The sequence below is a fragment of the Saccopteryx bilineata genome, chromosome 2 (genome assembly GCF_036850765.1).
Source record: "Saccopteryx bilineata isolate mSacBil1 chromosome 2, mSacBil1_pri_phased_curated, whole genome shotgun sequence".
NCBI classification, from domain to species: domain Eukaryota; kingdom Metazoa; phylum Chordata; class Mammalia; order Chiroptera; family Emballonuridae; genus Saccopteryx; species Saccopteryx bilineata.
Genome location: NC_089491.1, coordinates 327,958,479 through 327,973,445, shown reverse-complemented (window position 1 = coordinate 327,973,445; position 14,967 = coordinate 327,958,479). Strand labels below are relative to the sequence as shown.

At 43.0% G+C, this 14,967-nt stretch overlaps 1 protein-coding gene across 2 annotated transcripts in view; it reads left to right on the top strand.

Annotated features, from left to right (window-relative positions):
* The first annotated feature begins 4,484 nt into the window (after nt 1–4,484).
* The window catches only part of AASS (aminoadipate-semialdehyde synthase), a 58,360-nt gene continuing 47,877 nt past the window's right edge, over nt 4,485–14,967 (top strand). Inside the window, exons 1-2 of one of the 2 annotated variants that reach the window (XM_066262190.1) lie at nt 4,485–4,575; nt 14,030–14,245. In XM_066262190.1, coding sequence (XP_066118287.1) covers nt 14,045–14,245 — 201 coding nt within the window. In that variant the 5' untranslated portion in view covers nt 4,485–4,575; nt 14,030–14,044. Of the gene's footprint in view, nt 4,599–14,029; nt 14,246–14,967 lie in introns of both variants that reach the window. The other variant, XM_066262191.1, reaches the window with a different exon arrangement.

Below are 14,967 nucleotides of genomic sequence, written 5' to 3'. Positions count from 1 at the left end.
ATGCCATCATGCTCTCTGGAGCAGAGATGGAAATGCTGACTGCCATTGCCACGTGCTCCTCTTTGGGACAGTGTAAGACCAGCCAGGACAACAGGGATGGGAGGGGACTGAGGCCCCATGTGCGTGGACTGATTTCCTGCACTACGACTGGAGTGAGCACTGGCTCCTTTGTTAGATGGACTTACAGATTTTGGACAATGTGAAATACCCTGATGGGGGTGGGGGGTGGCTTTGCTGGAAGCACTCCCCTGTTCTGGGAAGCTTTGTCCATGACTAGAAAGAAGGCTGAGGAAATTTTGCGCTTTTGGCAAAGTGCTCAGAGACTGGTGAAATATACCTTTGTAATGGTTGAAATTGTATAATTTGTCATGTTGTTGTAATTTGTGTAATGTGCCTAATTTCTTTGTGCAGGAATACCTGTGCTTTAGATTGTAAAGCGAGCAAAAGGGATGGAATGTTGGTCAAATAAGTTTGCAAATATGATATATATGTTTGCTTGCTTTGGGTGTAGGAGACAGGCTGTAAGCTGGCAAAGTCATTATAGCCTAAGGCGTAGTTTTAAAACTAAGCTTTTCCCCATACCCTTGGCTGTTGCATGATGTGGGTGGTGCACTCTTATGAGGAATCCCAATTATGCCTCAGATAAGTGACTTTGTATCAGAGACTTCTTTATTTGTATACTGGATTAAAAGTTTTGATTTATACACTATAAAATGGGGCAGAGGAGCCCATGCTGGAGGAGAGCAGAGAAAGGCCACGTGGAGGAGTGGAGAAGCAGCCAAGATGGCGGAGTGCTGAGGGAGAAGCCAGTTTGTGCAGAGTTTGTGCAGAGAGAAGGAGATGGGGAACAGAGGTGAATGAGACTGGTGAGGTAGAAACTTTTGATTCTAGGAAACTCGGATGAGTCAGTGGCTTTGGGAACCCTGAATGGAAATGGAAGTGTTTTCCCACTGTGTGTATTTCTTGCCCACGGAGTGCAAGCTAGGATTAAAGTTAATGGACCACCAGTTCTTGGCTTTGTTGTTTCATTACTGTCTGTGCGAATCAAATGCGAACCTACACGGGGCAGGCGGCTGTGATGGTGGTTGTGGCTACTGGCCTTACAGAGCCAGAATAAAATAATAAGCCCTAATAATACTCACCTGTATTAAGAACAAGTTCCCTTTTTGAGAACTTGATCTTCTATATCTTCCACGTCCCTGATGGGCAAAATGAGGCTTACAGAGATAAAATGCTCGGCTAGTGAGTTGGCCAAAGAGGGATTAAGTCTAGGTCTGGCTCACTCTAGTGCTCAAATGTATAACTATCACCCTCATGCTTTTTCAGAAGGAACACTACATAAATAAGGAACACCTAAGGAAGAGAGAAAACCAAAGAAGATGGGAGAAAGAGAGGAGCAGAGTCAACTTCCAGATCTCAGGAGTGTCGACCTAGCACACCATATGGGTGGAAGGGGTCTCCATATTGAAGGCATCTGTGGTGACTGCGGGAGCTGACCTGGATATATATACAAGCCTTGTTTCTTCTCTCATCCATTGTCACTATTCATTGTGATGAAATTTGAGAACTGTTATACTTACAACAAATATTACTATGATGAAAAACGTGTAAAACCCCATTTGAAAGAATAGTGTTTCTCATATGCATATTTTGCAAAATACTTGAACATCACACCATATGAACAGTAGTTTAGAATTCAGAAAAGAGAGATTTTTTGGCCAGGATAATGTTTCATCAGGATGACAGCAGGTCAGAGGTGCATGCGATATCAAAGCAAGGAAGAGATGAGCTCATGAGCTCTTGGCAGAGTCACTATACTCCAGCGCCCTTTCCCAGTGTTGTCCATTCAGGAATGCAGTTTTCATAGTATTTCCATGAGTTCCAACCATTTTCAGTGTAATTCACAGTGACCAATCATATAATCCATTCATCTCAACAAGCGTCTGCTCAATGCCTTGTGTGCTGGGTCTTCCTCTTTGAACCCTCCAGCCCTTCTGCTCCTTCTCTACCTGCTCTGTCCCTGTAGACTGCACCGGTCTCTGGCTATCCTTGTGTCCAATTTGTAGAAACCACTAGCAGGAGATGGCAGGGTAGGAGAGTAAAGTAGGGTTATTCCTTTCCTAGGCCAAGGGACAGCAAACTATGACCATTATTCCATATCTGGCCTGTAGTTTGCTTTTATAAATAAAGTTTTATTGAACAGCCATGACCATCCAAGTATTATCTATGGCTGCTTTTATATTTCAAATGGCAGAATTGGATAATTGTGACAGAGACTTTAAAGCCTGAAAAGTCTAAAATACTAATTTTCTGTCTCTTTACAGAAAAAAGTTTATTGACTTCTGCCTTAGGGAGCTCCCTCTCTGGGTGGAGTTATTGATTCCCTAAGCAGCTCCTTCCTAATTGATTCAAAAGCCACCTCTATCAGGAGGCACTTCTTATAGCTTCAGCTACACTACAGCTAGAGCTCTTTATGAATTTGGTGACCTCCCTTCCTCTGGCCCTGTTAAGGCTCCAGGTAGTCCTCCTTGTTACTAGCCCCAGGGTGCAACTTTTCTTTCTTTCTTTCTTTCTTTCTTTCTTTCTTTCTTTCTTTCTTTCTTTCTTTCTTTCTTTCTTCTTTTTTTTTTTAATTAAGTGAGAGGTGGGGAGGCAGAGACAGACCCCTGCATGTGCCCTGACTGAGATCTACCCAGCAAGCCCCTATTAGGTGATGCTCTACCCATCTGGGGCTGCTGCTTCATTACTCAGCATCTGAGCTGTTTTGACACCTGAGCCTGAGGCCATAGAGCCATCCTAAGCACCTGGGGCCAACTTGTTCAAACCATTAGAGCCACGGCTGCAGGAGGAGAATAGAGTAAGAGAGATAGAGGGGGGGAGGGGGGAAGAAGCAGATGGTTGCTTCTGTGTGCCCTGACCGGAAATTGAACCTGGGACTTCCACATGTGAGGCCGACACTCTACTGTTAAGCCAACTGGCCAGGGCCATCAATATCTTTCATTGTCCTCCTTTATCCCTGCACCAGTGGATTGTGCCATCTATTTTATTCTGAGATCCCACCTTACCTGTGACACACCACATGCATAGTATTGTGCTAGAAGCAGTAGGAGACAAAGAGGGCGAGGACAAGTACATATCCTTGCTTTTATTAAGGTTTTAATGATGATGACGGGGAAGGATGGCAATAAGATAAATATGAATGACTGTTATATAGGAAAGACTGTAGTATGTACAGGGGAGGCAGATATATACATAGGAGAAAAGGGGAGATTTTATATCTGGTTGAAATAGTCTGGGAAGACTTCATAGATGAAGTTTGAATTGAACCCTAAATGGGTTAGTTTTAGAGAGGTGGACATTTTTTTTTTTTGTAAATGAGAATTACAGGTAAGTGGACAACATGAGAAAAAGAAACAATAACCACCAGTTTCTTTAGCTAGACTCTTGGCAGAGCAGTTTGGACATCATTTCATTTTATCCTCAGAATGACCCCATGAAGCAACATTGTGTTAGGACTCCGGGCAGAGCTCTAGGACTAGTGAGTAGCTGAGAGGCTTTCTGTTCAGGCCAATGAAAAAATCAGAGTTGTGTGCTTAAGTTACCATGGTCTAGTAGTGCATAAAGAGGTTTGATGAGAGTGATAGTAGAGGGATTTTAAAGGACAGAGTCAACTCCATGGTTAAGGTTAGCTGGTCAGAAGAAGAACTGAAGCCCAGTCGGTGTATCAGGCCCGGGCAGGTGGTGATTAAGCAGTTGGTGTGCTCAAGAACAGAGCTGGGAAACAGCACGAAGAGGACTACAGAGGAGTGAATCAAAATATAATTTTGGGTATAGGAAGCTACAGATATATAGAAAAATTTGAACTTCCAGAGAAGTTTCTCATTTTCCCCTGCAATTAGAGGTGTGATTGAAGTTCATAAGAATATTCTAGGCTCTAGATTATTGACATGAGAGTTTCCTAAGACTTTTAAAGAACACTGTCAGATACACACGGATCCTTGATACTCGTTGGATGTAGATATGCTACCTTTTTCAGTCTCGGTTTGCTGGGCTCTGAAAATGTTCTAAGAACTGTCAGCTGCTATCGTAGGCTTGCTAGGAGGCTGTGAAAATGGTTTGAAAAGTGCACATGGCTAAACAAACGCGATGTCCCGGAGCGAACAACTTTTCCCATAAATTCTGTACACACATCTGTTTAACGGGTGAGACCCAGACTGTTTTCGTCCTACTCTGTCTCCGCCTGTCCCCTGCTATGGACAGTTTCGAATTTGGTCAATAAGTATCCTGGGAGGACTTGATGCCCTCAGCTGAGGACGCAGGTCAGCGATCTAAACGACAGCGGATTTTCGGGGAGGAGCAGGGGCCGGGCATGACCTAGCACCTGGCAGCGCCGCCGATTGGCGGAGGAGAAGGTTGTTCCCTCAGAACGGCCGCTGATTGGCTGCGGGAGGAGGAGGCGTGACGTCTTCAGAAGTTGAGCAAACACCTCCTCCTCCCGGCTCGCATCCCAATTTCTGCCGGGACTGCGGGGCCTACGCTCCGGGACCGGGAGCACGGCGGCGCCCCGAGGACAAGGTGAGGCGCGCCGGGCGCAGCAGGTGGGATGCGCTTGGAGATCCTGGGGGAACTCGGGTGGGCCGGGCGGAGCTCTGCCCCCGCTCCCCGCGCGGCCGGCCCCCGGGGACTCTCGGGACCCCGCGTGGTCCGGGCGAGCTATGGAGAGAGGGAGGAGAAAGACTTAAACCTTGCAAGGGAGGGCAGTTGGCGCAGCTCCGAAACTTCTGAATACGAAGGGAGAGGGATGCAATTCGGATTTCTTTTTCTTTTTTGGCGGGGGAGAAGGGTGCGGCTGCTGAGGAGTGCGAGCTTGCTGTTGAAACTGCAGAGCAAGCCCCCGGTTCCTTCTTGGATGGGCGCGTCTTCAGATTGGCTGGCTGCCGGGTGGTGGATGGAGATCGTGGGGCACCCCGCCCCCACCCCCACCCCCACCCCCACCCCCACCCCCACCCCCACCCCCACCCCACCCCGCCGCGTTCCTTCTGCGCCGCGGGTTCCCGGCTGGCCTTTCCCGCTCCGGCCTGCTTAACCAAACGGCAGTCTCGCGCTGACCGTTCTCTCGGACTTGGAGCCCCGCGTGCACGCTCCCACCCTTTGTCCACGAGCTAACAGCGATGGGGGTGGGAGGAAGCTGGACATCTTGGATCTCGGCTTCTTCTGACCTCCTGGGACGCTGCAGGTCTGCGTGGGTCAGGGACAAAGCTTGCGGGGCAAGCGGGCGCAGGTGGAAGCAGTTCGTTGCCTGCTCCGCATGACTGCACAGGGTTAAAACTCCCCGAGAACTTCCAGAGTAGATGTGCTTTTCTGACACTGATTTTAGGGGAGTGGGAAGTGGAATGGGAGCCTGGAGAGAGGGAAGAAGAGAGTTTAGTAACCCGAACAAAGAGGAAAATTTGTTGATACTGTGGGTCATCATTTATCCCGATATGGAGAGGACGTGTCTGTGATTATGCCCACGTAGCAGGAGATCGCTGACCCGGGCAGTGGCTTTCACATACTTTATTAAAAAACAAAACAAAACTGATAGCTCTTTGTGTGCACATGTTCATGTCTCTGTGAGTGTGTGTAGTTTGATTTTGTCACTTACACTTCCCTTTCCTCCTTTCCCCGTGAAGACTAGTGACTTCAGGGCTCCATGACCTGGGAGTGTCAACTGGCCTGTCTACACCATGAGTTAGGTGGACAAAGTTTCAGACCAGCTTGCCTTGGTCACTTTCCCACTCTCCAGAAGTTCACTTGTGTTATCAGTCTCACTTGCTATGGGTGACAGCATCATCAGAACTTTAAATTTGAATTATTTACAATTGAAAATGTACTCCCTCACTAACTAATTTTTTATTTAAGCCTTAAACAGAGCTTGGTTTAGGATTTTGGAATTAATCTTTTGTGTATAGGTAGTGTCCATTTGACTAAAAAAGTTTTTATTTTTCCAAAATTTTTTAAATGAACTGTTTTCATAGAAATAACATTACAAACAATTGCAAGTTTCCTTGGTGAGGCCACAACAAATTCTTGAAACTCCTGAACTCACCGACTTGTGAAATAACCAGCAACATTATCATCATATTAATCTCAGATTCACCATTTAAGATACATCCCTACTTCAGGATTGCTAAAATGTGGGGGGGGGGGAAAAGTCTTAAATGTGATGAAATACTGTAGGAAAGTGGTAAGTTAATTATCTCGAACACCCATGCCTAAAGGGTGAAGTTGAAAAGAGGGCTTAACAGGCTCCCACTTTTGTTGTAAGTCTGGGAGGAAATTAGTAGAGAGCCATTGTGAAGACGTTACACAGTGCGCCAAAGAGGAAAGGAAGATGGTGTTTTCTGTTAGTGGTATGCCTGTGTTCATCTTTGAGTGGTGAGCAGGCTCAGAGACTTGTCATTTCCTAACATTTACTGAGTCTTATGGCATGTACAGCAGTGCTCAGATAAACTTCTCAGCAGACATGACTCCATTTTGCAGAAAATACAGATAGGTTGTTATGCGTGAAGATCATAGAGGAAGTGCAGTTGAGGAGCCTAGGCCATCCGCGGAGACTGAGGAGTCAGTGTTCCTTTGAGGTATGCCGCTCCCACTGTAAGCTTTGGGCTTCTGGCTACTGCAGTTAATCAGGTAGCCTCGGTGAATGTATCCTGTCACCCATGGTCTTTTTTAGTGTTCTGTTTTCTTTGCGTAGTACATATAAGTACTTGGTTAGATGGCTCTTCATGAGTCAGAGTGCCTATTTATGTTCTAAAATTCTCGTGATTTTGTAATCTATTACAGTGCCCAGACACTAATATGCTTAATAGACTATTAGAGCTGAAAAAGACTTCAGTATTCTAGTCCAATCTAGATGAGCAAACTGAGGTTAAGAGAAGGAACCCCACAACTAGTTATTAGTTGCAGCTCCCATATTATATCGCATTTAATAACATTTATTGGTCTATGAGATCTTGGCAGAAAACAGATTTTTGTTGTTGTTGGACATTGTGGTGAGGGCGGGGTGGAGGTGGGGAAGGGAAATATGAGTACCTGTTTGGTGTGTCTATTTTGTTTTCTTTGCTGCATTGGTCTGTATGATCATTTAAATTTGCTCATTTATTCATTCATTCTTTCTTAAAACATTTGAGTTTTCCTGTGAACCCACCACTAAGATGAATAAAATGCAATTTATTCCCTCAAAGCATTTATAGTTTAGCAAAGAGGCAGACAAATGAACAGGTAAACATTTGGATTAGCCTATGATTTCAGAATTAACTTTGCATTCCATCTCAGTGAAACAAAGTTTCTGGGCCAGAGACCAAGGGAACCATGGGTCTCATATCTTTGGATGACTCTGTGTAGCTGATGGGCTTGAGAGCATTATGAATATTCCTAGACCAGATTAGTTAATACTAATAAAACTCGCCCACCGAAATCTACTTATTTGGTTTATTTTTAACTTTTGGCTAACATAAGGGGTTACTGTGGGAGCAATATAGGATGTACCTATACAACAAGAAGTACAAGTGTGAAGGACAGTGTTACTGCTTGCCCAAGCTTAGTTTTAGCAAGCCTTAGGGTTGGGAAGTATTTGAATTGGTTCTAGGCCATTATCAGGTGTTCTATTAATATGTAACTGTTTTGGACCTCTCTATGATTATTATGGTCTAGTTGCCAACCACTATATAGCATGGGCCAAGACTCGTGGCCACGGAGCTAGCCTCCCTTATCTACACTACTGGGGCTTCCTGGCGGAACATGGTATTAAAAATACATTTACATTTTTTAAATGAACTTGGAGGGGTTTTATAAATCATTTGTATTTCTCATTACCTTATTTTGTTCAACTCAAGGCGATTCCATTGTTAGTCTCGCAATATTTAATCAAGACGTACAACTAACAGTGCAAATAATGTGCACAAATAAACGACATTGAGAAATCTCCCCATGTGATTTGATAGTTCTAGTTTGAGTCATTGAATTATGTTCTATCTAGAGGCATTATTTTACAGAACTAAAATATAAGGTCAAAAAGCATCTCTCTGACTATGGAGGCTAGAGATGGAAGATTTGGACTTAATTTGTTAGTAAGGAATTTGTAATCCTTTATAAATGTCCTACTAGCAACAACAGAGATTAAGAGGCTCTTTTTTGTAGTTAAGTTCTTGTGTTTGTTTATAAATTGTTCTGGTTTAGGTAGGTGGTTTGTGAGTTTAAAAGTTTTCTGGTTAGGTTGATGCTGTGGAAAAGATTGGAGAGACAAAGCTCTTTGTAGACCTCAGTTCTATTAATCTCCTTATCATTCTTACTCATAAAACCCTTTTATTTTTTAGAGAGAGATGGGGGAGGGGTAAGAAACATCAACTCATAGTTGTGGCACTTTAGTTGTTCATTGATTGCTCTGACCAAGGGGCTCCAGGCAAGCCGGTGATCCCTTGCTCAAGCCAGTGACCTTGGGCTTCAAGCCAGCAGCTTTTGGACTCAAGCCAGAAACATGAGGTTATGTTGATGATCCTACCCTCAAGCCAGCATCCCTTGCTCAAGCTAGTGAGCCTATACTCAAGCTGGATAAGCCTGTGCTCAAGCTGGCAACCTCAGAGTTTAGAACCTGGGTCCTCAGAGTCCCAGGTCGATGCTCTATCCACTGTGCCACCACCGGTCAGGTCAAATACGTTTTTAGGCATAAGTACTACCTGAAAATTTACATTACAGTTTATGCCTACAAGAACAGTAGATTTTTTTTATTATAATTGCTTAATAGAGTCTTAGAAAATAATTGTTATAAAACATTAGAAAATCCTTATTTCTTTTTTTTTTTTTTTTTAATTTATTTTATTTTACTTATTCATTTTTAGAGAGGAGAGAGAGACAGAGAGGGAGAGAGAGGAGAAAGAGACAGAGAGAGAGAAGGGGGTAGGAGCTGGAAGCATCAACTCCCACATGTGCCTTGACCAGGCAAGCCCAGGGTTTCGAACCGGCGACCTCAGCATTTCCAGGTCGAGGCTTTATCCACTGCGCCACCACAGGTCAGGCACAGAAAATCCTTATTTCAATAAGACTCACTACCTTCATTTATATTATCAGGTTTTAGATTATTTTTTCACAGTCTCATTCTGACTCTAATATTCACCATCAGATTTTGATGAAATTGTCCCATGATGCTCCTTGTGGACCCCATGAAAATGAGCTGAAATTGGATCTCTGCTTCTTTGCAAATACCTAACATCATGCTGTGCACAGCTCAAGTAACCGGCTTGATTTTTTTTTGAATTAAAGAAAGAAATCAAAACAGTTATTCTATAATCAGTGGCCAAAAGATAACTCCATCAAGAAAACTTGAGACTTTTATTACATTTTTATTTAAATACTCAAAAGATTCCTGCTAGAAACAGATGACTAGCTATGACTATATTAATATATATAATTGTACAAAGACCAGTCTACCCATCATTTGAAAGGTCCCTCCCAAGGAGAAATGAGGTCCTTTGCCTGTGAACATGGCTTTCTTTCTTCAAATGGAATCTTTTACAAATCTGCCACACAAAAATTTGTTTCATTCATGTGATTTAGGGTGATGATATACTCCATTATTATGGTTTAATTCATGGTCACTGAAGAAAATGGTAGGGTATGTGGAGTGCCATGCTCTATCTATCTATCTATCTATCTATCGTTTCTAACTCTAATCACCATTTTTCTTCTCATTTCTCTTGAAAAGGATAGAAAATACCAAAAACAAATAAGCATGTTTTCCTTCCTTCCCCTGATTCTCATGTGTGCATTGCAAAGATTGATAATGTGTAAATTAAATTCTTAAGTCTTCCTTCCATTGAGAGATGGTAAGAGAAGTATGATGGCATCCTAGACTGTGTGGCCTTGCTAGCATCCATCCACTGGCTGTCCTGCTGCCGTGCATGTCGTTAATTCACTGTAATACCCCATGACTTTCAGAGTCTTTTCAAATTCTTTATTGATCCTAGGTAAGCAAAATGTGTACCTTAATTCTCTTTTTGTTTTATAAAAACATAGGGAAGAATATTTTAAATTCCATTTTGATGCTATTTGAAACATTAGCCCTTCCTGTGTTGAGGGGAAGACCTTAGCAATTGTCTAGGGAAGGGTCTTATTCCTCTCCTCGGACTGGGCGACACTTCTCTTTCTCCCCCTATTCCTCTTCTCTTCCTTCTCCTATTCTACCAGCTCCGTTTCTCCTCCACTCCTCGTCTTGCTTTCCCATACCCTCTTTGCCCGTGCTGCAGGCTGTTCCCAGCGGCTCACAGTGTCACGTGACCTCACTGGGACCTGGTAAGCCAGGGGTCTTCCTTTCTTTTTCTTTTTTAAATTGATTTAAATTTATTGTGTTTACATAGATTCAAGTGTCCCACCAAATATGTCCCCCCACCACCGTGTTCCCCACAACATCCTCCTTGCCCCCTCCCCCCAACACCCTATCCCCTTCCCTCCAGGATTTGCTTTTCTGCTCTCTATAACTCTGTGTTATGTATATTAATTTCACCAATCTCTGTCCCTTCTCTGATCCCATCCCCTGCTTTCTTTTACTAAAGGCCTTGCCAGAAATATGCATTATGTTTACTTCCTGATATCTTGGAAAAACCTACAAAATCCAGGACAGGGAAATCCACAACAGCCCCCCTGGGCATTTCCAAGAAATACCAGAAATACCTGCAGTGCCCTACTTAAAAGCAATTAAGAAATTAATATTTTTTGATGACCTTAGATTGAAATGAATGATGCTCCCGGAATGTTCTATGCTGAGACCAAGTTTCAGGTTCAAGCAGTTACCGATACAGTAATACCTGCTATAATGAAATCCTTTTTTTCTAAGCTCCCAGAAACCTAGACTTTACCTTGGCAAAAACCTAGGAAGGATTTTTGGTGGGAAAGGGATGGAGAGAGGCAGCGCATTCTGGGGGGAGAACTGATCATTTACTATAACTAAAGTCGATGCCATATGGATCTGATCTATTCCTGAAACAAGCTGGCAGCAATAACAATGTGAGTGAAATCTACATGGTGTGAATGTGCAGCATTTGGCAAAAAAGAGAAAAATCCTGAGAGTTCAATATAAACCTAGGAGTCCTGCTTCTGCTTAAAATCAGCAGTTCAATTTAGACTCCATTTCAGTTTCTTTTCCTGTAAAATGGGGGTAATAGTATCTACTTAATACGATTTCTGCAAGGAGGAAATGAAATAGCCTTTGTTTAAGGTGCTCAACCTAGTGCTTGGCATGTTATGTTGAATCAGTGATACCTATTGTTACATTTGTTTAAAAATAAAGTTACTGGAAATATGATCTGAGAATTCCCCCAAAAAATGAAAGTGAAAGCTGCTTTCTTAATAAACCAGAGGGTCACACCCTGCTGTTTTCATTTTCCTGGCCCCATGGGAAGCCTGCCTTTGTGAATATGTATGTGTGTATTACATGTGTGCTTGTGTCTGTGTCTCTCCTCCCTCACCGCGCCCCCACGCCAGACAGAGAGGGTGGGAGGAGGAGGAGGCATGGTCACTGAGGGAGGGGAGGCTGTGATTATAGATCAATTTGGGCAGAGGGGAGAGGCAGTATTACCTGAATGTGCTCCCTCATGTTAGCCCCGAGAATTGCTACAATGAATAGAGGATGTGGTGTCCCTCTGTTACCTAAGGCACATGAAATACAGTCCCTGCTGGGAGAATGGGACCATTTCTGGGCTTATCTCTGTGTTCAAAAGAGTTGCATGTCTTTGGAATTGGTTTTGTTTGAGAACATAAGGATGCAAGTTCTATGGGATGCTGCAGTTTTTTCTTAGCCTTGGGAGAGAATAAATACTATGGGCTTTGGCTTGGGTTTGGGCCTGATGTTGTCTCTTTTAAAAACAAAACTATGTAAGTAACAAAAATTAGAGTACATAGCACTCTTTTACTGATCATCAATTTTGGTCCTAACCTTCCACGTGTTCACTTGCTAAGTGGATTTCCTGAAGCCTTCTTAGAGGAGCTCCTTGCTGTTTGTCTTGTTTTTTTGATCTGTTGTGCTGTGAGTTACCCTAAGAATCTTCTCTCACGGAGGCAAGTATTTATGTGCCCTCAGGTTTGGACAAACGTTCCACATTATATAGTGGGTCTGATTTAGAGGTTGTGTCTGATGTAACAGAAATGTATTCTACACAAATTTTGCTGAATGTTACCAGTCATTAGTAAAACATTCTGGAAGGTGTGAAATCATTTAGTCCCTATATTTTGATGCCAATCTTAAACATAAAACAACTAAGGCTTAGCTTCCAAACAATCCAGCAAATTATCACATGAAATGACATTTGACTACCAAATGTATGTGTAGCCATGTGAAGCAAGATACATATAAAAAACTTTATATAAAATTTATAGTGAGCTTCTTGTAAACATTTCATGATTGAGTGAATGAGTGGTTTTGCAAGCTCGAATAGTTAGAAGCTGGTTGAGACAGGTCCAGGTTTAATATAACAGAAGGATGGGGTATGGAAAAGAAACCCTGGGAAAGGGAACAGCATGTTCAAAGGAACAAGAGGGTCAGCAAGGATAAGGCTGTGGGTCTCAGGTGGGAGTAGGTGTGCGTTTAGGGCCGAGTTTCTTAAACGTCTATCACAGGTTGTGGGTCAAATAAGTTTGTAAATATGATGTATCTGTTTGCTCACTTATAGTTTTGCATTGGGTGTGGGGGACAGGCTGTAAGCAGGCAGGGTGCTTATAGCCTAAGGCTTAGTTTTAAGACTAAGCTTTTCCCCACACCCTTGACTGTTGCATAATAGAGGGTGGTGCACTCTCATGAGGAATCCGATTATGCCTCAGATAAGTGACTTTGTATCAGAGACTTCCTTGTTTGTATATTGGATTAAAGGTTTTGATTTCTACACTATAAAATGGGACAGACCTGGAGCTTGCTCTCTCTTGGTACCTGAGATTAGCATTAGAGAGGAGAGCAGACACAGGCCACTTGGAGGAGAGGAGAAGCAGCCAAGATGAAGGAGTGCTGAAGGAGAAGCCAGTTTATGCAGAGGTTGTGCAGAGAGAAGGAGATGGGGAACAGAGGTGAATAAGGCTGGTGAGGCAGAAACCTTTGATTCTAGGAAACTTGGATAAGTCAGTGGCTTTGGGAGTCCTGAATGGAAAGGGAAGTGTTTTTCCACTGTGTGTATTTCTTGCCCGCTGGGTGCAAGCTAGGATTAAAGCTAATGGCTCACCAGTTCTTGGCTCCATTGTTTCATTACCATCTGTCCGAATCTAATGCGAACCTGCATTGGGAAGGCGGCTGTAATGGTGGGCGTGGCTACTGGCCATACACATGTGATGAAGGAACATGTTTTATTTTCTTAAATTTCCAATCTGCTGGGACCAAAACTTTTATAACACCCAATAACAGTGAATTACTAGAAAAATGATCATGTGATACAAAGATCTGTAAGTGCTGACTTTCTGTTTCTGTACATGTCTCACCACAGACCAGTGAAAAGCAGTCCACTGCCAGAGGTCAGGCTGGCTGACACTCTGGGCAGCACTAGGTAGAGAATGGTTCAATATGAGACTCCAAAGGGGTTGAAGCTCTTAGAGATTGTCAAGAATCTTGTACATAATTAAAGGATTCCAAACTCCGTGCTCTCAAAATTGGCATAAATCGTCTTCCTGAATTTATTTGCATGGCAGGTTAACTTGCTTACAATTTTGTGCTGACTAGTTGTTCGATAAAACACATATTCAAAAATCTATTTCAGCTTCACAGACATGGGTTTGTGTCTCATATGTTGCTCAGTATTTTATTTATTTTTTTAATTTGTAAATAAATAACCCTGTCTGTGAAAGGTTATGTCTGTTTGCGTAAAGGAACACTCTATATATCCTCCAGGCTTCCTCTCCCCGTTGCTCTGACTTGTATCCGTTATCATCTGAATGGGCTGGATTTTACAGCAGATTTCTCCGGAGACCAGAACCGCGCTGCTTTGTGCCGTCCTGCGCTCTCACGATGTCTTTCCAGCTCCTAGGTTTCAAGATGCTGCGCGCGCACAGGACTGCACTGGGCAGTCTGGGCCTCAGGCGGCTTCACCACAAACCTGTGATGGCCGTGAGGCGGGAGGACGTGAACGCCTGGGAGAGGAGGGCACCGCTGGCTCCCCGGCACATCAAGGGGATCACCAACCTGGGCTACAAGGTCTTAATACAGCCCTCCAATCGGCGGGCCATTCACGACAAGGTAAATATTTCCGATTTTTCAGAGACGTGGATATAAAATGACGTTCTAATTGAAAATGAAGGAGCATTTCTGTTCAAATAAAATGGTGGCTAGTGTCACTTAAATACCACATGGCAATATTCCTTTACTTTGGTTATAATGAGATGCTTAGATCTTTACTTGAGTCTAATACATATTATTTTCATTCAATTCCATGCTTTCTCCAGCTAAGAGATAGAGGAAATGCTTTAATTTTATTTTATTAAAATTTCTTTTGAGTTTTTTTTCTCCAAGATTTTTTTTTTTTTTTACTGAATTTATTGGGGTGACGTTGGTTAATAAAATTATATAGGTTTCAGGTGTACAAGTCTGTAATGCATCATCTGTACATTGTAGTATGTGTTCACTATACAAAGTCAAGTCTCCTTCTCTCACCATTTATTGCCCCTTTACCCTCTTCTACCTCTCTCACCCCCTTTGCCTCTGGTAAACATCATGCTGTTGTCTGTTTATGGGTTTTAATCCCTACACCTTTTTCATCCAGCCGCCTAACCCCACTTCCCTCTAAAAGCTGTCACTCTGTTTTCTGTGTCTATGAGTCTCTTTTTGTTTGTTTATTTTGTTCATTAGATTCCACATATGAGTGAAATCACGTGGTATTTGTCTTTCTCTGACTGGCTTATTCACTTAGCATAATAATCTCCAGGTCCGTCCATGCATAAGGTAAGCTTTCTTTCTTTTTT